Source organism: Prionailurus bengalensis, chromosome D2, assembly GCF_016509475.1.
Source record: "Prionailurus bengalensis isolate Pbe53 chromosome D2, Fcat_Pben_1.1_paternal_pri, whole genome shotgun sequence".
Classification (NCBI taxonomy): domain Eukaryota; kingdom Metazoa; phylum Chordata; class Mammalia; order Carnivora; family Felidae; genus Prionailurus; species Prionailurus bengalensis.
Window position 1 is genome coordinate 54,292,821 of NC_057351.1, and position 22,915 is coordinate 54,315,735.

At 45.1% G+C, this 22,915-nt stretch overlaps 1 protein-coding gene across 1 annotated transcript in view; it reads right to left on the reverse strand.

The window, feature by feature from the left end:
• PDLIM1 (PDZ and LIM domain 1) overlaps positions 1–22,915 on the reverse strand; it is a 48,866-nt gene that overhangs the window by 19,760 nt on the left and 6,191 nt on the right. Inside the window, exons 2-4 of the mRNA XM_043597029.1 lie at positions 12,289–12,440; positions 10,606–10,690; positions 5,410–5,609 (exon numbers count right to left, since the gene is read on the reverse strand). Coding sequence (XP_043452964.1) covers positions 5,410–5,609; positions 10,606–10,690; positions 12,289–12,440 — 437 coding nt within the window. The remainder of the gene's footprint in view (positions 1–5,409; positions 5,610–10,605; positions 10,691–12,288; positions 12,441–22,915) is intronic.

Here is a 22,915-nt window from a genome sequence, read left to right on the forward strand (position 1 = left end):
TGAGTGACATAAACCAGTCACAATACAACAGACAGCTGCGTAATTCTACTTATATGAGGTACCTAAAATACTCTTAGAAACAGTGCAGGAAGGGAAGAGCAGAGTTGTTCAATGGATACAGAATTTGTTTTGCAGGAAAAAGTTCTAGAGATCTGTTGCACAAAGATGTGCATATAGTTACCAGTCCTATACACTTAAAAAATGGTTAAGATAGATTTTATTTATTTATTTTTTTTAAGATTTATTTTTAAGTAATCTCTATACCCAACATGGGCTTGAACTCACAACCCTGAGATCAAGACTGAGCCAGCCAGGTGCCCATAAGATGGTATATTTTAAGTATTTTTACTACAACGAAAAAAAAAATCCTTAGAACAGGAAAAAAGTTACTATTGGTACAACCTGAATAAATCAAATAAATCTCCAGTGAACGATGCTAAGTTAAAAAAAAAAAAAAAACAAAAGCCAATTCCAAAAAGTCACATCTTGTATGATTCCATCAATATAACGTTCTTGAAATAACAGAAATATAAATAGCAGATAGCAGATTAGGGGGTTACCAGAGGTTAAGGAGGGTGGGAGGAGTTGGGTGTGGCCATAAGAGGTGACATGAGAGATCCCTGTGGTGATGGAAACCCTCTCTCTTGCCCGTATCAATGCCAACATTTCAGTTTTGATACTGTGCTATAGTTTTCAAGGTGGTACCACTGAAGGGGACTGGGTAAAGGGTATAGAGGACCTCTATTATTTCCTATAACTGCATGTGAATCTACAATTAAGATAAACAGTTTAATTACGTTTCCCCACATGATGGAAGTTAAGCGTTAATTGGAAATAATGTAGAGATAGATCTTTAGTGCTTGCTATTTATGTAAGTGGGGGTGAAGGATGCAGGTTGAATCAGAAAAACTCTTCATGTCTGAGATGCCTCAACTTGGTTACCCCACTGTTCACCAAAAAATGCAGTACTGAGAAACCCTACATAATCATTTTTGGAAAAGGAGCCTAGCCAGAATGCTCCCGACGTTTTAGTCTTCAAAGGCCTGGATGCTGGACCTGTAATAAGAAACCAGAGGAGTAATCATGGGCACCAGGAGAGGACTCCAGACTCCTGAGCCAATTTTCTGTGGGCCGCGGGCAAGTTTAGCTAGGTGGCAAACAGCCACCTTCATGATAGAGATTTTCTTCCCATCCAGCTGTGAATGTGTCAGGATTAATACCATCCCTCTGATATCATCTAAATAGAGAACAATGCATCCCTTTATTCCCCCTGCACCTTAGATACAGGCCTCGTGAGTATATGGGGAGATCTCCTGAGAACACAAGTTGGAAGAGTTAGTATGCTTGGACTACTGTGTTGGTCAAGGGAGCCCAACCAATCATTCCATGAAGAGGCCACCACTCCACCAGGAAGGTGATGAATGGTGCTGGTTGGCAGGACTGAAGCCACAATGCTGGAAAGAAAGAAGTCTACCATAAGTCACAGCAAAATCTTCTCCACAATGTTTATCTGCATGCTTCTGCTCTTCTGGAGGCCCCAGTAGTCAGAAGTGATGGGTATGGAGTCCTCATGGGCAGTGAAATCAGGAATAACTGGCATTCACTGAGCACCTGCCAGAGGCCAGGTGCTGTGCTGGGTGCTATTTGCACACCTCAGCGCATTCTCTGAATAGCCTGCTGGTGAGGTAGGTCATTTAGGTGTATTATGCACACCTGAGAGATGGGGGCTGCGTCTCAGAGAGGTTACATGGTCTGCCTAAGAAGCCCAGTTGGAATTCAAGGGCCCTCTATCTACGAAGCCTGTACCTTTGGGAAAGTATTAAGTGGCATCACATCTACAAGGAAATACAGGCTCTGAATCACCAGAAAATGGCTACAGCCCCTTAAATCAGTTGAACGAGGTCAGAAGGCAGGTGAAAGCTTTCGTTTGAACACAGCAACATTTCCTCTACCCACCTGGTACACAGAAAGCACTCAATAAATGAGTGTTAGGCTGAACTGACCTAAAGGCTCTCCCAGTCAGCTGTGTGTGCGCTGGGAGCACAGGCGGCGGATGGTGCCCTCTCATCCTCCATCCTAGTTTAGTTTGGAAGCAGCAAAGCGGTCTGTATCGGTCTGTATCGTCACGTGGGGACGCGGCCCTAGGACGCCCTGTGAGACACAGAGCCACACACACACTAGGCTGCTTTGAAGTGCATGGGACAAAGAAACTCAGAGTGAGCCCCAGGGAATCAGTGATGACCTCAGACACAAAGCATGAAGAGAGCCAATTGTGGAAGCTCTGAATTTTACAGACTAAACAGTGGGGGTGAGTGAGTGCCTGGGACTTCTGCTGACTGAGCAAGCAAGTTACCCCGCGGCTGCTGGGTATGCAGGACAATCCTTCTCTGAGAATGCACAAGTGGCTGCTCTAGAAGCAGGCTAGTAAGCAGAGCCCCAGGACGGGCAGCATGGCCCTTTCGGTCACTGTCTTTGCCACAGGCTGCTGGTATTCCCACTGTTTCTGGATTCATCTTCAAAGAGTTTGAGATGAGGCAGAAGCTCGGCCCCCTATGCGGAGAAAATCTCGAAGGAGATTCTTGGTACAAGACTCAGAGCCTGCTGCAGCCAGGGGACGGGGGCTGGAGGAAAGGCTTGCAAGTGTCCAGACAGTTTCAGACTTAATTGTTTCAGATTGGAGGCGGAGAGCAGGCAGGGAGCATGAAAGGAGAAAGAAGACATTAATGAAGGAATAACCGCCAAGGCCATACTAAAAATACTTCCCAGGCACATATTTCTCCCAATGCATAGCAGCTCTTTCAATTAAGGATGTGTCATTTCCTGGGTTATTAAATCCAGATCGCAGAACATTCCACTCTAGGACAGTAAAAGAGGGTCACGTTCTCAGCCTCCACCAGCACCAAAGCAGCAAAGAACAGGGATCATGGCCCTTGGTGTTCCTGTCACTCAGCTCCCAATGGAGCTGCATGAAAGCAAGGTTCCCTTCAGGGTGTGTCTGTGGAAAGCTCGGGGGGCCCGGCACGGCGCTCTTTCTCAGATACCCCCAAATTCCCCTGTAGTCACTTTGAAGGACATCATCACCTCAAGCAACTGGCTTGAGGCACTGCAGGAATCAGAATTTGGGGGAAGAAGACATTAGTAGCCACTTTGCCTCAGTTACTACAATAAATGTCAATAACCTTGAACATCTTGTAAAGCCAAAGGCATCTGGCAAAAAGTCTCCCCTACCAGACACTAAGAAACTTAAAAGGAAATCGCAGAGCCTTTTGGCCCTGGGCACAGGGACCTGCATGCACTGGCTACCCAGTAATGTCCATCTCCCTTTGCAGGGAGAGGGGGGCTATATGCACGGTAGGACCAAGGAGCCCTTGAGAGGGATCCCCATGACAGCCCTTTCCGAACAGTTAAGTAGTCTGGAAACTCTCACCTAACCTGCCTCAACTCTCACCTAACCTGCCTCTGAAGCAACGGGTCTGCAATTTACTCACTCTAAGAGCCAAACAGACTCTTGTTAAAGGTAAATTGGGAAGAAACTGAACAGCAAAACGGGCTTTAGGGCTAATGTAAGAACTGAGGATTCTAAGTGGGAAAGATCCTCAGAGATTGGACAAGGTTTGGACCACATGGTATTTTCCAACAAATGTGACTGTCACCAACATTCATAAATCAGGGGGTTTCAGGGGCACCTGGGTGACTCTGTTGGTTAAGTGTCCGACTTCAGCTCGGGTCATGATCTCACAACTCTGTGAGTTCAAGCCCCATGTCAGGCTCTGTGCTGACAGCTCAGAGTTTGGAGCCTGCTTCGGATTCTGTGTCTCCCTCTCTCCCTCTGCCCCTCCCCTGCTCATACTCTGTCTCTCTCTCTCTCTCTCTCTCTCAAAAATAGAAACATTAAAAAAAATGGGGGGGCACACATGGGTGGCTCAGTCGGTGAAGTGGCCGACTTTGGCTCAGGTCATAATCTCACAGTCTGTGAGTTCGAGCCCCGCGTCAGGCTCTGTGCTGACAGCTCACAGCCTGGACCCTACTTCGGATTCTGTGTGTGTCTCTCTCTCTTTCTCTGACCCTCCCCCACTCACACTCTGTGTTTCACTCTCTCTCAAAACGAAATAAACATTAAAAAAAATTTTTTTAATAAAAAATTTTTTTTAAATCAGGGGGTTTCAGATAAAAAGAGGCTTTCTGAGAGCTTCTGTTTCAGTGAAATTAATTAGCAGGAATTAATTAATGAGCAGAGCTGCTGGAACCACTCTGGGCTGCTGCACATCCAGCTGCTTACAGGCCACTCTGCTCTCTTTGTCTTCACTCTGAGCTCTGCCCTCAGGTCCTTATCTTCCCTGCCACATTTGGGCATGGGAGGTGGCAACTTGGGACCTAGTCTGTCCCCTTTTAACCCACAGAGAGAGAACTGGTCCCACCTCCTATTCTCCATCCTCAAACCCAATTCCTTTGCTGTGGGTTCAAGTATCCCCAGTGTTTCCAGATTCATCTTCAAAGAGTCCAGGATGGAGCGGACACCGGGCCTCCTATGCTGGGAAGACAGAGGATACTCTGGATAAAAACTGAGATTGGTGGCTCAGGAGGGGACAGGCCTCCCCAGCCCTGAGAAAGCTGTTTCCTTAGAACTCTCTACCCTGTCCACCTGCAGCCCTCCTCTCCCCTGTGTCTGCCCCAGATCAGAACCAGTTCCAATAGACACACATTTATTTCCTCACAAACTTCTATTATTTCCAGTGGGCCACTGTAGAGAAAAAAGCAGATGCTGGTTCCCAAACATTTCGTCATGAAGTGCTCATCCTTTGTTCAGATCAGATGGTGAACACAAGCAGAAACCCCAAACTATAAATACTAAAGAATATCTCAGGGGGCACCTGGGTGGCTCATTCAGTGGAGTGTCTGACTCTTGATTGCGGCTCAGGTCATGATCTCATGGTTCGTGAGTTCGAGCTCTGCGTCGGGCTCTGTGCTGCCAGTGCAGAGCCTGCTTGGGATATTCTCTCTCTCTCTCTCTCTCTCTCCCTCTCTCTCTCTCAAAAGAAACAAAAATATCTCAGGAATCAGTAGGGCTGTCAAAGAGGGAATATGCTCACTGAGAAGATGATGATGACCAGAGAAATCAGGGAAATAACAATGTCAGTCTTGGTGAATAATTGATTAGTTTATGCCAGATACGGTGCCAGACGCTTTACATGTTACTTCTTATGCTCACAACAACCCTATAAGGCAGGTGGTATTTGCCCCTTTTTCAGAGATAACGGAAAATGAATGCAGAAAGAACAGTGCTAAAGTAGACGGTTTTCTCTCTGGGTTGGTGGCTCAGCCTCTTCCCACCCGTCTGGATGAACCTGGTCCTGCCACGCACAGCCTTTTCCAGGACTGGCCTGTGGGGGGATCCAAGGGCCTACTTACGCTCTGCCATTTGTCTCTTGCCCGCTGGCTGCTGTCTTGGACTCCAAGGCGTTGTTGAAGTTGGAGATGTTTTCAGAGGAATAGAGGCCAGCTGGATTGTTGTACTGGTTTGTGATGACCCTGGGGGCAGAGCTGGTGGCCGGTGAGGCGGTAAAGGGCACGGCACTCCGGTTGTGGGCACTCCCTATGTGTGGGACCTCCTGTAGGCAGAGATCAGAGGAGATCAGTGCACACCCCTGAGAGACACTGCAGGCTGAGTGCCAGAAAGAAAGGTGTTCTGTTGAGCTGTGGTAGCCCTGGTTCAACACCAAACTTCAACTGAGGGGCTCTGACGTGCCCACCAGACACGCAGGCAACGACCCACCGACCAACCGACCGACTGACCAACCGACCGGGGAAGTCTCCAGCTGGGCATGTGGGTTTCGCATGCCAGCTCCACCTTGTTCTCCCTGGAGGCCCAGTCAAAGCCTAATCTGCTGCTAGGCACCCCCTGGGCATAACACCTCTAGATGCCTTGGGCTGTCATGATCTAAGCTTGGGCTGAAACTCCCTTTCAGAGTACATTCCAAAGGGATTACATTACAAGGAGGAGAACAGGCAGGCTCTTGGGGCCTGGGTCAGTACAGAGCAGGAGATGATAAAAGGTAGAGACAAACTTCCTAGAACTAAGGGGATTAGACAAGCAAGATAAGAAGCCCACGGGGCCACCGGGCAAAGCAGCTGCTGAGGAGGCAGAGGTGGTTCAGGGCTCCAGCAGGAAGGGGTAAAGGGAGTTCAGGATCTGCAGTTTCTCTAGAAGGACAAGGCTGCCCAGATGGAAGGCTAGGCGATACCTGTTACAGGGGTGGTGCCTGGGGGGAGCTGACGGAGAGGACTTTGATCTCCTCTGAGCTCATCCCCCCCTCTTTCTGTAATTTGAGACAGTGCCCTCCACCCCTTCCCTGGACTGCCAGGAGCCAAGGATAATTCCTACAGCTCCAGAGCTCGTTGCGTCTTTGCAAACACCCCCCCCCCCCAAACTTTTTAAACTAACATTCCTGGTTTTAAAAATCATGGATTTTTCTGACAACTCCATCAGGAAGGTGCTTTCTGCACGAATGTCCTGGACCCACCCGACAGCATGCTCTGTGCAGCTACTAAACTCAACATGCATCATATTTTCTGTGTTCCCCAACACAGAACCTTCCTGAACGCTGGTCCCTTCTTAACACTCAGGCCCAGAAGAACTGATCCCCAAAGATTTCCTTCCAGTCTTCTGTCTGTTGCTCTTTTTTTTCTTAATCTCTCTTTCACTGAACCGTTGTCTTTCACGCTTTCTTAGAATACACTACAATGAAAAGTAACAATTTAATTCACTGTGTACTGATTTTTTTTTTAATGTTTATTTATTTTTGAGAGAGAGAAAGAGCGTGAGCATGTGCACACAAGTAGGGGAGGGGCAGAGAGAGGGGGACAGAGGATCTGAAGCAGGCTCTGTGCTGACAGCTGATGCGGGGCTCAGACTCACAAACTGTGAGATCACGGCCTGAGCTGAAGTCGGACTCTCACCTGACTGAACCACCTAGGCGCCCCTCGCTGGGTACTGATTAAAAATAAGAGACAAAAAGAAAATAGTTTGATGATTGAGATTTTTCACTATTCAGATAGGCTTCTTTTCAACAAGTCAGAACCAGTGAGGTTTTAATGTATAAGTTACATTGAGTGGACTTTGTCCACACTGGACAAAAGCTAAGTACACACAGATCATTCACAAAAGGGGAAGTATAACTAGTTAAGAAAATGACTTTAGCAGGGATACCCGGGTGGCTCAGTCAGTTCAGCAACCAACTTTGGCTCAGGTCACAATCTCACAGCTCATGAGTTAGAGCCCCGCACTGGGCCCTCTGCTGTCAGTGCGGAGCCCGCTTCAGATCCTGTTTCCCTCTCTCTCGGCCCCTACCCCGCTCACTTTCACTCTCTCTCTTCCCCCCAAAATAAACCAAAAGAAAATAAAATGACTTTATCAGTAATCAAAGCATGGTTATTAAGTAAATCCTATGGCACAACTACCATGAGGAATAATACATAGTCGTTAACAGCAGGGGACTTGCAGATGGTTGGTGGCCTGGGACTTTGGCCCACGTCAGTGGCTGCCCTACAGCACTGCAGGACAGACCCACAGCTGCAGCCAGGGACGCAGTTCTGTCGTCACCTCCGTCTCCACAGCAATTCCAAGGAGCAGCACAGGATGCTGAGCACCAAGGAAGATTCCTATTTTTCTGTTTTGGCTCCATTTTTCCCATCATTTCCTCTCTGGCTTTGGGCAAGTTATACCTCTCTGAGGCCATTTCTCATCTTTACATGGAAGTAAGTAAAGCTTTCTCTCACAAGCACTTGGTATGACCTATCAGTGTACCAACGACAGTGACTGCCACAAAGCAGACATTCAGTCAGTGTCCGGTCCCTTCTCCCTCCCCAGACACACATTTCCAATTAGAATGGAGAGTCAATAGAAAATTATTCCGGTTGGACATTCTCCTTTTTCACTTTATAGAGAATTTTCTGAGAATACATCCATTTTGTACTTAAAAGGAGTATCTCTAACCCCATGTGAATACTGGTCTTTCCAGAAGTCAGGCGGTTAATTCAGGGCCTGCCTCTGGAATGGATGATGTAATTGTTTGGGCTTTGTATTTATCAGTCTCCAAGGAAACTGAATAATGAGGAAATATAAACTAGGTGTGTGACTACCCTGACCTCAGATAAGCCGGGGTGGTGGCTGGCATTACATGAACTAACAGATCTTTTAATTATAGATGAACTCTGTTCTTACTCATTCTTTTATTTTAGAATGACTGGAAGTGAAAGGTTTTGGGAAAAGGAGAGTGGGAAGTTTTTCATAGGAACAAAGAATTACTGAATCAAAAGAAAAATATACTCAAGTTAGGTGTTAAAGCATCAGAGAATTTTTTAAATTTTTTTTGAAGAAGAGAACTACCTTCAAAATACTAATACAGGAACCGGACTATAGGCTTAACGATGAAAATTCAAGCATAAGCTATAAAAAGTATAACTGAAATGGAAGTATACCCTTATGGAAGTGAAAAGTAAGATTTTAGGTAGACCAAATCAGAACAAAACCATTTCTTACGTATTATAAAACATGTCACAACTTAGCACATTAGAACTTAACATTTATAGTAAATTCAGTGAAGTGGCTAAGAACGCCTTGGGAAACTGGAATTAACGGCGCATTTAAAATTAGTTTGCACGCGGAGTCTGGCTGGCTCGGTAGGAAGAACATGCAACTCTCGATCTCAGGGTCATGAGCTCGAACCCCATGTTGAGGATAAAGATTGCTAAAAATAAATAAATAAACTTAAAAAAATTAACTTTTTTACAACTGCCAGTTTACAACTGAGTGCCATTTTATGAGCTTTCCTTATAGGAGCTGAACATGTTCATGCCAGTTCTGAAATGCCAGATTCAAAATTGTCCTTGATGTAACTCTTAGGATTTCTTGAGTATGATTTTTATTATATTAATGAAAAAAATGCTGTATGCCTACATTTCAGAAATTTTAATGGATACCTTTGAGAAAACATGACTTACAAACAACCATTCATTTATTCACACCAACATACTTTGTGAGTTCATTTTCATAGAAGCTTCTGTCATGTATAAAGGAGATCTAGTTATGTGCTACCTTTTTATTGTATCTTGATTCATCATAAAAAGTAAGTTGTGTCCCAAATTTTTTTAGGAAAAAAAATTAAAGTTCAAATCTTCAGCTGGGGTTAAATGTATAACAATCACACATCAGTCTAAGAGAAGTTTTCAAAAGCCATTCTCAACTTACTTATTATTTTTTAAGATTTTAAATCAAGTAATCTCTACATCCAACATGGGGCTTGAATTTACAACGCTGAGATCAGGAGTCACATGTTCCACTGACTCAGCTGGGAGCCCCTATTTATTAACTTGTTATTAATAATTAATTTATCCAAGATACACACTTTGTAAAAAGTAGGTCAGGCACAAGGAATTTTACAAAAATGTTCTAAACATTCTTAAGTTTTTTCCACTTTTTTTTTTTTTAATTTTTTTTTTTCAACGTTTATTTATTTTTGGGACAGAGAGAGACAGAGCATGAACGGGGGAGGGGCAGAGAGAGAGGGAGACACAGAATCGGAAACAGGTTCCAGGCTCTGAGCCATCAGCCCAGAGCCCGATGCGGGGCTCGAACCCATGGACCGCGAGATCGTGACCTGGCTGAAGTCGGACGCTTAACCGACTGCGCCACCCAGGCGCCCCTCCACTTTTTTTTTTTAAGTTTAGTTATTTATTTTGAGAGAGACAGAGACAGCATGAGTAGGGGACAGGTAGAGAGAGAGGATCCCACGCAGGCTCTGTGCTGTCAGTACAGAGCCCGATGAGGGGCTTGAGCTCACAAAGCTGCATGATCATGACCTGAGCGAAACCAACAGTTGGACACTTAACCGACTGAGCCAGCCAGGTACCCCTCCCCTTATTTCAAAAGAATACCCATTCATTGTAGATAATTTAGAAGACACAATTAAGGAAGAAAGAAAGAAAATCACTTACAATCGATTTGTTTACAAATATGGGCTCTTTAGACAGTTTACCGTCCTCGGAAATTCTATTCGGCTGACAAATTGTGCGCTGACCGCCTAGCAGTTTCAGTCTGAAGTGCACTTTATTTTAGAGATTTTAGGGTCTCAGTGAAACAAAAATGGAGATTTCCGTTGCAAGGTTCATGGAAACAAGAGAGTGGGGTCTGGGTTTCCCAGGAGAGGCAGGGTTACGATTCTGATTCCCCTCCAGGTTCTAGACCTCAGGACCCACACTGATTTTCATGCCTAGCATGATTCACATGTATCTGAAATCCACAGTGAGCTGAGCCAGCTCCTTTATTTCATGCAGTCCTGCCACCCTATTCTGCACAGGAAAGCTTCCACCCGCTTCCTGTATCGCTTCCTACACTCTGTGTCCAGCCCTGGCCCTGGCGTCACTGCCTTGGGGCTTTCCAGCTCTTTCCTCCCGCGTTCCCTTACGGGAAGAAGTGAACAAGAGCCAGGTCCCAGGGTTGTCTGTGGAGGGCTCTCCTGACCTTGGCCCAGGCCCCCAGGGCAGGCCAAACAGTTGTGTCAAAGGAAGACAAGACAGGAGCAGTGGCAACAGTGAACAAGTACTTACTTGGGGTTCAGAGGCTAAATTCATCTTGTATGGATGACGTTTCCCTTCCTCTGTCACCAGGGGAGACCAGATTTTTTGTTCAGATCTGCAACACATTGACAATGTTGTTTCATTCATGCTAAGTCACATATACTAAAAACAGGACGGGAAAATGCCCACTGCTGCCTGACTTCTGCGCTCTGAACTAACACTGTGCCTGCCACTCGCCTTCCCCTCTGTTTGCCACGAGTGTGATCTTCCCAAAGCACCCATCTGATCACGTCTCGTCTGATGGCTTCCCATGTGGCGCAGACCTCTTTCAGCCTCACCCTCCATCACTGCACTGTGTCGCTGACCCCCAGCCACACCAGCCTCCTCTACAGTCCCGAGCAGCCTCACATGGCCTACCTCTGTCGGGACAGAAAGAGCTTCTTCTTTACCCCTCCCAGTGTTCTTGAGCCAGACTGGGGAACTGACTCACCAAGTGGGAAGGCTGGCTGGTCCAAATAAAAGTGGTGCCTCCCTTCTTGAGTGTGCAAAGGATTTCTCTGTACTGATCACATAGCATAAACCTCAGTCTAGTCTAAGCTTTCATTAGTGTAGAATGAAATAGAACATTTATGCGTATCCTGTATTGTTAGACTGCCAAGCACAGGGCCAGATACAAGATACACCTGTTGAATTTGTTGGTAGATGAATAAAAAAAAAAATGAATGAATGAGTGTCTTGGAAAGGATTTGGACTGAGGTAGAAATGGAGAGGAGAATGAGGGACAAACGTGCTTTTGAAGGGATAGAAAAAGTGATGTGGGGTGACTCTCGATCTCAGGTTCTTGAGTTCAAGCCCCATGTTGGGGGCCTCCTATAGGGGCAGGGCTCTAACATATATGAAATATTCTGACCTCCTGCCCTACACCTGGTCCTCCCACTAGTCCTATAGCACAAGGTAGAAAAAGCGATAAACCTATTTCAGATAAGAACCTGAGCAAAGGGCCCACAATGAAGAGCAGTGGAAGCCAAGGTTAATTGCATTAAACAGCAGGTAAGCAGAAGATCAGAATGAGGAATGTGAACTTGATCCAACAGGAAAGAGGCAGCCAGCAAATATTAAACCAAATCTCTCCTGACATCCAGCCCTTGCAGGACCCCCCCCCACCCAAGACTAATCAGAAAAAGAATGGGAATTCTACCCCAGTGACCACTCCCAAGCCCAAGTGCTCTCCTCAAGCAGCGACCAGACCCGTTGAGAACATTCAACTATCCTTTCTCGTAGCACTTAAGCTTACACGAAGCACTTTGTCTAACGTGTTGGTATCTTTCTTTGCCACTGTAACCTCCAGGGGTGGTACCCCCGGCTTCACATGGTGTGATGCAAGCAGCATCCTAAGTAGATTCTCCATGGTATCTGAGAAGAAATTTTCATTTCGTCATAGCTGACTGCTTAACTGATTTGACTTCCTCAAAGTTTTGGTTGGTTGTGTTGGAGCAAGTGAAAACACAGAGCTCCTGGAGAGAGATGCCCACACTATAAGAAACACTGGGAAAATGCAAGAGGAAAAAAGAAAAACCTGAGGAAACCCCAATCCCACAGACCTGCTGGCCTGCCGCAGGGCACAGGGCTCGGGCCGGAGGGGATCTGGGACAGGTGCGGTGGACCTTCCCACAAGCAGCCTGCAGGCGAAGAAGGAGCATTTCCACGCCTTACCTGGTGACCGTGAGAGTCATGTTGTCTGCGCAGCCCTTGATTTTGTTCTGAGCTTCCAAGTGTGTCAGACTGCTGGTGTTTTCCCCATCGATGGCTGTGATTACATCTCCGATGCACAGATTAGCCATCGCAGCCTTGCTTCCGGGAGTGACCTGGAAAAAAGGGAAGAGCAGGTTAGTTCCTATTCGTCTCCAAGGAAACCATTGAGTAAATGACCACTGGTGTAAGTATTCACTGATCAGAGCACTTCAAAGGGGAAAAGGGCTGAAATTGTAACTTTAAATAATAATAATCCTTTATATCCATGCAATACACATGCTTTACAAAGAGTCCTTTTCAATATACCGTGTCATTGGATCCTTACGACAACCTTCTAAGAGAGGACAAATGTCAGTCCCTATTTTAGAGACCAGGACACTGAGGCTTAGAAAGATCTGTGATTTACCTGGGATCACCCAACTAGTTTATCACTGTATTACTAATCATCCAACTAGTATATTTATAGAGCCAGAACCCAAACCCAATGTTCTTCCCACTCAATCTTGTTGCTTCCTTAAAATAAGTTACCAAGTATGTTAAAAACACACACACACATAGGGATGCCTGGGTGGGTCAGTTGGTTAAGTGTCCGACTTTTGATTTCAGCTCAGGTCATGATCTCACGGTTCGTGAGTTCGAGCCCCGCGTCAGGCTCTGTGCTGACAGCGCAGAGCCTGTTTCGGATCCTCTGTCTCCTCTCTCTCCACCCCACCCCTGCTTGCACTCTCTCTCCTTCAAAAATAAATAAACATTTAAACACACACACACACACACACACACACACACACACAGAACATAATGCATAGCAACATCCTATTTATTTCTATAAAAATCTTATATTATTTATGCACAGAACAAATTGGAACACTTCACACAAAATTGTTCACAGTTATACATTTGTATAATGTTTTTGGCTTTTACAATGATCTTGAATTATTCTCGTAATTAAAAAAAAAGCAATAAAGAATACTTTAAAATATGGTGGTGCGGCTTACATGGTCTGTTTCCTCCCACTGAGAAGTTGATTACAATTAGGATCATTTCCTATAGGTGGCTGGTTTTCTGCAGCCCAATGCTTCTTTTTTTTTCTTTCCCAAGATTTAATTTTACTTATTTTTTAAATGTTTATTTATTTTGAGAGACCGACCAACCATGAGCAAGTGGGGGAGGGGCAGAGAGAGAGGGAGATAGAGAATCTTAAGCAGGCTCCACACTGTCAGCGCAAAGCCCGATGCGGGGCTCAATCCCACGAACCATGAGATCGTGACCTGAGTGGAAATCAAGAATCAGACACTTAACCAACTGAGCCACTCAGGCACCCTTCAAGATTTTGTTTTTAAGTGATCTCTACACCCAACGTGGGGCTCAAACTCACAATCCTGAGGTCAAGAGTCACACGGTCTTCTGACTGAGCCAGCTGGGTGCTCCGGGCCAATGCTTCTGAACTAGCAGTTCCCAATTTATGGGCCACCCATGCTTGGGGAAAGCCAGTCAATTACTGCAATGGGTTGTCAAATCCATTTGCCTACTGAGCAGCAATACATGTGGACTGAATAAATATCCTGCTTCACACACCGACAGATGTACAGCTATTTTTCAAGTGAACTACAGACGTTATTGCAATGAATGAAGTACAAACTCATTCGGAAGCAGTACTAACCACAGAGTAATTGTTTGCTACTAGGTATTTTCTAAACCAAGGTATGCTAAAAATACTACTGTCATCCCAGAGTTGGTCTATGACTTGTGATATTAAAAGACCTTCCTTGATGGGATTCCAAGTCCCCTGGGAGCAGAGTGGTGGCAACACACCCAGACTCCCAGCGCTCAGGGCATCCTGCCTCCCCTTGGAGCCACCGTGGAAGATCCTGTGAACATCCGGGTGTCTCCACAAAGCCACACCATGGGTCAGAGGCCCTTCGAGGCACCAAACCAGAACACAAGGTTTGTGTGGGAGGCCTCTGTGGCTGATGCAGTTTTCAGCAGCCATGGGTTCTTTTTCTTTTTTTTCAATGTTCACTTATTTTTGAGAGAGACAGAGAGACAGAGTGTGAGTGGGGGAGGGGGAGGGGAAGAGAGAGAGGGAGACACAGAATCTGAAGCAGGCTCCAGGCTCTGAGCTGTCAGCACAGAGTCCGAAGCAGGGCTGTAACTCAGAAACTACGCGATCATGACCCGAGCCGAAGTCAGACGCTCCACTGACTGAGCCACCCAGGCGCCCTAGTAGCCACAGTTTCTATTCAGCCCTCACCCATCTGAAAACACTGACCCTTCTGAGATGGCTGGTGCGATGCTGTCGTCATGGCCCATCCCTCCCAACAGTTCCCTGACCCCAGGGAATAAGGGGTGGATGACTCGATCCTTGGGGTCCCTTCCAGCTCAGACATGCTATGACTTTATCAGGCAAAACTCTTCTGGAATGTAGCAGGAAGCCAGTGCAGGGATCGTGACCTCCTAACCTTCCTTTCTGGCTTTCCCATCATCTATTTACCAGAGATCTGGCTTGTAAAAAGCAAGAGACCTTGGGCGCCTAGCTTGCTCAACTGTGTAGCATGCGATTCTTGATCTCAGGGTTGTGAGTTCAAGCCCCACACTGGCCATAGAGCTTGTTTAAAAAAAAATGGCCCCAGGCATTACTCTGTTTGGGATTGGCAATAATTCTGTCGGCAAATTCTATCTCCAGAAAGAGCAGCCTGATGGAACCCATCTATCATAAAATCTAATAGTGTGAAATCTATTAGTGTGAAATCTAATAGCGTTAAAGAGACCCCCTTAGGATAAAATCCAGAATCACTAACAAGGTCCGTGCAGACCACACTTCCTTCCTCACCTTCATCATACCACTCTCCCCAACTAAGCTCTAGCTACATGGCCTTCCTTTGTTCTCTCCAACCACAGGGCCTTAGCATCTCCTGTAACCTCTGTCCTGATTAACTTAGTCTCTTCCTTCTGGTCACACTTAAATGACCCACTCTCAGGCCTTCCCTGACCTCCAATCTAAGGTAAATCCCCGCTTTCCTTCTAACACACTGTTTTTCTTCCTCATGACACTTGTCACATTAGATTTGTAAATCTATTTTGTGGGTTTATTGACTTAATGCCTGAGGGCCTACTGAACAGTAAGGTGTGTGAGGGCAGGATTTTTGTCTGCCTTTTGTGCTGTGGTATCCTCAGTGCCTGGCGTAGTCACTCAATAAATATTTGTCCAATGAGTGGCTGAATCTAAAATATCTAGTGTTGTTAAATATGTAACATGTTGCTTTATTATACCCTTTCATAAATGGCTATTTCAAAAGGAATCAAATAATCATTTCCCTCAATAGCGCTATCCTGGAATGTAACTACCCACAAAACTAAAATGATGAGATGGGGGTGGGGTGGGAAGGGACAGGCTTGAGAAAATGAAAACAGAAGTTTCTTTTTTACTTTAAAATGCTCAGCTTCTAAGAACTCTGGAATTTCCAGCATTGGTTCAAACTGTCTTGTGGGAGAGGCATTTGTTAAGTACATCCCGACAGGTCCTGGACAAGCTAGAACCAGTCTTAAGAGTCCCAAGCCTGAGTAACTGGGCCCTGACCACCCCGTTTCCTGGTCTGATTTTTTTTTTTTTTTTTAAAGACAAACTGATGGGAAGCTAAGGGAAATCTCAGAAAGTTATAAGAAAATATCATCAGCTGGGACTTGGATGAGATCACACAGAGAAACGGATCACTTTTACTTTTGAAAAAAAAATGGATTTAAACAATGCAAAGCCCTTTCACATTCAATCTAGTGTTTGATGACCTCACCACCAACATATGACAATTTCACAAAGGGGCACCTGGGTGGCTCAGTCTGTTAAGCGTCTGACTTTGGCTCAGGTCAAGGTCTCACAGTACGTGAGTTTGAGCCCCGCGTCGGGCTCTGTGCTGACAGGTCAGAGCCTGGAGCCTGCTTCAGGTTCTGTGTCTCCCTTTCTCTCTCTGCCCCTCCCCTGCTTTCCCTCTGTCTCTGTCTCTCAAAAATTAATACACCTTAAAAAAAAATTAAAAAAGACAATTTCACAGATAAGGAAATTGAGATTCAGAGAAGCCATGAATGATTCAAGTTCTCACAGCTAAAGGCTTGAGCCTGAACTTGAAAGCACATCCCCTCATTCCAAATTCCATTCCCTTTCTGTTTACCAAGATGCCACAGGAGATGCTCCCAACCTAACTGCCAGAGCCAAAGAGAAACCCAGATTTAAGAAGACTCCTCTGCCTTAGCCTCCTGCACAAGGAACTGGTGTCACAAACTTCCGGGGCGTCTCCGCCCCAGGACAAGAATCTCTGCTGCTCTGTACTGGGCTGGGCCCGGTGACCCCGCCCTAGTAAAATACCCAAATCAGAACATGGCACTGGGAGAAGACCCGTGTCTACAACCCTGGTTGGTCTCCATCCTGAATGATGAGCTCCCATCCTCCCGACACTGTTCATCATAATCGTAACAGCCAACAGTTCATACATGCTTCTTATGTGTCAGGCACAGTTTAAGTACCTGGCGAGGGTTAACCTATCAGTGTTCATGCCATGCTAGCAGGTAGCTAACTGGTATTACCTGCATCATTACAGTTGAAGAAATGAAAGAACAGGGGTTAAAGCTATTTGCATGAGGCTACGCAGCTGGTGGGCTCCAGAGTCTATCCACTTAACCCCGTATCCCACACTGTCTATTCTAATTTCCTCCTGACCATCAAATTCCATTAGAACCAGCTCACAGTGGAGTCAGCTTCAACGTCTAACAAAGCAATCCTGTACACTCCTCCGAAGAAACAGACACATTAGCTCAAGAGACATCCTCAAAAACCCTCTACCAGCTTTCTTCCCCAGAGACCACACAACACCACTCTTGCTTCATGAGAACAAATGGGCTTAGGCACAACCATTTCCATTAATGAACAACCTGCCATTTTCTGCAGAATTCACTTAACGTCTGTCTCACCCGTCAGCCCCCAGGCAGACACTTGGCTCGGAGGTCAAGCCATACAACCACCCTATACTGCAAGGTCCTGATGCATCTTTAAAGCCTTGCTGCCAGACTCCTGAGCTCTTAAGGTTTTTGAGGAGTTTAATTTCACTTCTAAATGGTGCAGAATAGAACTGCGATGGAGCTCTCCCACTTTCTTCAATTTACATCTAAATAACTAAACACAGCTGTTACACAGAACCGAATGTTTTGCATACCCGCTGGCCATAAGTGAAAAGATACCCCTTGCTCCTCTGTGATAATGGCATGTTTCTATTTTATCCCTCCTCTGTTCCCATCTTCTCTTTCTCGGTCATGCATTCACCAGCCATTCCTTAAGTACATTCTGAAAGAGAGTGTAGCTTGTTGATTAAGCTGTGGCTTCCAGGGGCGCCTGGGTGGCTCAGTCAGTTAAGCTTCAGCTCAGGTCATGATCTCATAATTCGTGAGTTCAAGCCCTGCGTCGGGCTCTGTGCTGTCAGCACAGAGCCTGCTTCGGATCCTTTGTCTCCCTCTCTCTCTGCCCCTTTCCTGCTTGCATGCACATAAACACGTGCACACACACACACACACACACACACACACATAGACACACACACACACACACTCTCTCTCAAAAATAAGTAAACTTAAAAAAAAAAAAAAAGATGTGGCTTCTGAAGTCAGACGGTCAGGGTTCAAGTCCTGTCTCTGTCACATGTAAGCTAAGTGTCCTTGGGCAGGATATTTCACCTCTTTTCATCTAGGAGACATGGGTGATAACAGTCCTGACACCAGAAGGCTGTTACAAGGATTACATGAAATCATTCAGGCTGAGCACATGGTCAAGCTCCAGAAATACAAGTTACTGTTTACAGATTCTGGGAACCACACAAAGCACTGGGATGCAGCTGTGAAAAAGATGGTGCGTACCATCAAGGAGTTTACAATCTCCTGAGGGAGACGGGCACGTACAACAGCCAGTGGATGGAATTGGGGAAGACTCCCAAGAGGAGGTATTGCTTAAAACTGTATAAAGGCACTACAGGAGGCAGGAAAGAGCATGCAAGTTACAGGCACAGCATGTGGACTGGCAAAGGGAGAGAAAGGGGATGATGCTGGAGACGTAAACACGGACCAGGCTGTAAGAACCCTGCTGTTTTCTTTTTTTTTTTTTTTTTTTAATTTTTTTTTTTTCAACGTTTATTTATTTTGGGGACAGAGAGAGACAGAGCATGAACGGGGGAGGGGCAGAGAGAGAGGGAGACACAGAATCGGAAACAGGCTCCAGGCTCCAAGCCACCAGCCCGGAGCCCGACGCGGGGCTCGAACTCACGGACCGCGAGATCGTGACCTGGCTGAAGTCGGACGCTTAACCGACTGCGCCACCCAGGCGCCCCAACCCTGCTGTTTTCTAAAAAGACTGTACTTTGACGAACAATGGAAAACTCGCCAATATCTATATATTGGTAAATTTCACACAAAACTCTACATTCTCAGCTCCTTGTGAGAAATCTGGCAATTCTGGACCTAAACAATCAGCACTGGCTGAGAAGCCTCTGCCCCCTTAGATCAGGCACGAGCTCTCCATTCGGCACAGCCTCCCCCCCGCCACACTCTATTGCCCCCGACACAGAAACATGGTACCAGTTGCCACTTATCAGAAAACTCACAGCTCCATGGAGTGTGCACTAACAGACAGAAACCTCCAACCACTCTTGCAGCTACCTAATAGTTTTCTTACTACCTCGCCCTCAAGTCAAAACTCATTTATGTCGCCTCCTGACCCCTTATGCAAATGTGTCTGTGTGATCACTGGCTTAGTTTTAAAGTTACGTGAAGCAAAATTAAATGTAAAATGCTTTATGGCTAGGATTATGAGACACCCTAGTTGGCTCAGGACACTAACCTATTTTCCCAGCTTAATTATCAAAAGCTTTTTGATAATTTCACTTTTAGCAGTGTTCCAGTCTGGATGACAAACTGAATTATTACCCTTTTGACAGAGCGATTTTAACTAAATAGTCACCAAATAGTTTAAACAGTTCTGATGCAGAGCTTTTTTTCCCTAAGGAAAAAAATTATTTCTATTCAGAAGGTTCTTTCACCTGTGGACAGGAATATAGGGCAATTTCCTGAATGTTCACAGAACACGGTTAACCTTGCCCCTTGGAACTGGTATCTACACCTCAGGCCAGAAATGGAACCATGTTACCAAGAACTCAGGAAAACTCTGATATTTGCAAGGATGATGCAATTGTTCCCAGGCAGGCCAGTCATCAGATCCCCTGGGGAATCTATACATTTTGTAAAGCTTCCCAGAAAATGTTGATGCTCATCAAGTTTGGAAACATGGGTTTGATTACCCCTTCCCCTAAAGCTCTCTCCCTGGCGTTACAAGGTAAGCAAAAAATACTCAGACCCTAAAATCTTCCTCCAGAAACAACCTCCAGGGCTTACACTCCTATTAAGATACACAAAAGGCCCTTGAAAGAAACATCCATGAGAAGAGTATTTCTCTCTTACTGAAACAGAATAAATATAAATATATACACATACATGATACATATATGTGCACCACATGCATACATACGTAGAGGGGTGCCTGGCTGGCTCAGTCAGTATAGTGTGTGATTCTTGATCTCGGGGTTTTGAGTTCGAGCCCCATGTTGGGTGTAGAGATTATTTAGAAATAAAATCTTTAAATGGGGTGCCTGGGTGGCTCAGTCGGTTAAGTGTCCAACTTCAGCTCAGGACATGATCTTGCCATCTGTGAGTTCGGGCCCCATGTCGGGCTCTGTGCTGACAGCTCAGAGTCTGGAGCCTGCTTCAGATTCTGTGTCTCCCTCTCTCTCTGCCCCTCCGCCACTCACACTCTGCCTCTCAAAATGAATGTTAAAAAAATTTTTTTGAAGATAAAATCTTTATACACACACACACACACACACGTGTGTGTGTATATATGCATGTGTGTGTGTGTGTGTATTGCTTCCATCATGCTGGTCAACACCCTTGAAGGTGATATGCAAACTTCATTTTGTAGAAGTAATTTCATTCCAGATGCTGAATCACTCAACATGGTTGCTATTTTGCCTTGGCCAGAACCCTTACAGCTCAGTGTGATATGCAATTAGAGAAACCATCTGATTTAAAGGTCTGGCACATGTCTTTCCTCTTCTATGGTCCAATTTTATTTTAAACCGTATGATGTGTGTTATGTTGAAATATTGTAAATGTCTGTTGTAAATCACCTTAAATTCTTCTTACGAGTAGGTGAGATAGCATAAATGATATAATTCAGCATTATATAAAAGAAGACTGGAATAAGGAAATTTGGAATTCAAGTTCAGTCTCAGTGCCATGTATCGTTAGGGTCAACCTCCACGGATTTAATGGCTGTATCAAAGTAGGGTATAAATTTAAAAGATTCTGAGGTGGGCAACAGAACAGCACCCAACCCTGCAGTATGCCATTTATTTATTTATTTGTTTGTTTGTTTGTTTTTGAGACACAGAGAATATGCATGAGCAGGGGAGGGGCAGAGAGAAAGGGGGACAGAGGATCCGAAGTGGGCTCTGTGCTGACAGCAGAAGCCTGATTTGAACTCACAAACCGTGAGATCATGACTTGAGTCGAAGTTGGATGTTTAACCGACTGAACCACCCAGGCTTCCCTGCAGTATGCCATTTAGATGTGGAATTTGAACTCTCAAGTCATACTTTTAACTCAATTTCTTTGTGGGCCCAGGTATGGCCCACACTTTGAAGCTACATTATAGTCACAGAAGCTGTATGAGCTTATACAGGTTCCCCTGAAAATCCTCAACAAAGTTTCAAAATGTTACACTATAACCATTTTCTCAACAAAATGAGGCAACAGAGTAGGGTTTGGGTGCTTGTAGATGAGTTGTGCCTTAATTCAGCTTCACTTCATGGTTAGTGTGAAGGAAGCTATTACACTGAGGAAGGACAACTCAGAGACTGCTCTCCTAGTCTGAAAGACCAAACACTATTTCTTAGGTAGGAATAAAATTAAAAAGGAGTTAAAAAAAAATAGAACACCCTAATTTATCAAGAAATCACCGAATCTCACAAACAAGCCTTTATGAACCCCATGTGTTTCTAAATCGCTCCAATAATTACCATCCATAACCCAAAGCCCAACCATCGACTAACCACATGACCTTGGGCAAGGTGCTCTCTATAACTCAGCTTCTTTACTTATCAAATGGAATTTATAATAGCAGCAACCTCATTAGTTTGTTGGGAGGATTAAATGACATTACGGGTGTCAAAAGTTTAGAACAATGTCTGGCCTATAATAAGCACTCAATGCACAGATCACCCCTGGTATTTATCTAACAGCACTGCATCCTGATGCTTTCTAGGCGTTCACTATGGTGCTGCCCTCTATACACATCACCTTAATCCCCACCACAGTCTTTTGAAGACAATTACTATCATCCCTACCTTACAAGTGAAGACACTGAAGTTTCAGGGGCTATCCCTGCCCAAGGACACAGAGCTAGTAAGTGAACAAGACAGAGTTTGAGCCCAGAGCAGGCTGATTCTGAGACTACATTTCACCATGACATCAAGATGTCTTTAACTTTGATTTGCTGCAGTAAAAATAAGGCAGAAGGTACAAAGCAATGATGTCTACATGACATGTAAATTACTATGACATGGCACATTGATGTTAAAAATGTTACACGAATAGAGAAAAGTCTGCAAAGTTTTGCAGCAAACTGTCAAGAGTTTATTTACCTCTGGGAAGCAGGACTGGGGAAGGGTGTGGGGAAGGTTAATGCATCTTAACCTTATGCATTCCACATTTTTATGTTATTTAATTTTTTTTATAACAAGCATGAAAGGTTTTTTTTAATGTTTATTTATTCTTGAGGGAGAGAGACACAGAGTGTGAGTAGGGGAGGAGCTGAGAGACAGGGAGACACAGACTCCGAAGCAGGATCCAGGCTCAGAGCTGTCGGCACAGAGCCCAATGTGGGGCTTGAACTCACGAGCCATGAGATCATGACCTGAGCTGAAGTCAGACGCTTAACCAACTGAGCCACCCAGATGCCCCAAGCATGAAAGTTTTTATAGAAACTTTTAATTGAAGTGTAACACACATATAGAAGAGTGCACAAATCATAAACACACAGCTGGATAGAGTCTCACACAGAAAGGGCTAGGTAAAGAACCCAGCACTAGGTAAAGAAACAGAACTGAACTTCTGAAGGCCCCTCCTACCGCCTTCCCATTGCTAGCCTGACCCTGACTCCTAACACCATGGATTAATTTTGCCTAATTTTACATAACTGAAATCACATAGTATTTTCCCTTTTACATGTTTCCTTCATGTCATTGTGCAGAGTTGCAATTCCTACAACTGCCGGTGGTGTTTAATGTCCTCTAACTCTACTACTAGTTGTTTATCCATCTTATTGTTGTTAGACACTGGAATTATTCAAGTTTGGGGCTACCGTGAATAGTGCTGCTTTGAAAACTCTTCACGTGTCTTCCTGCCCATATGGACACGATTCTATGGAGTATTTAACTATCAGAATTGTTGGTCATAGGGTATGGGTATGGGTTCAGCTTCAGAAGCATGAGTATTTTTCACA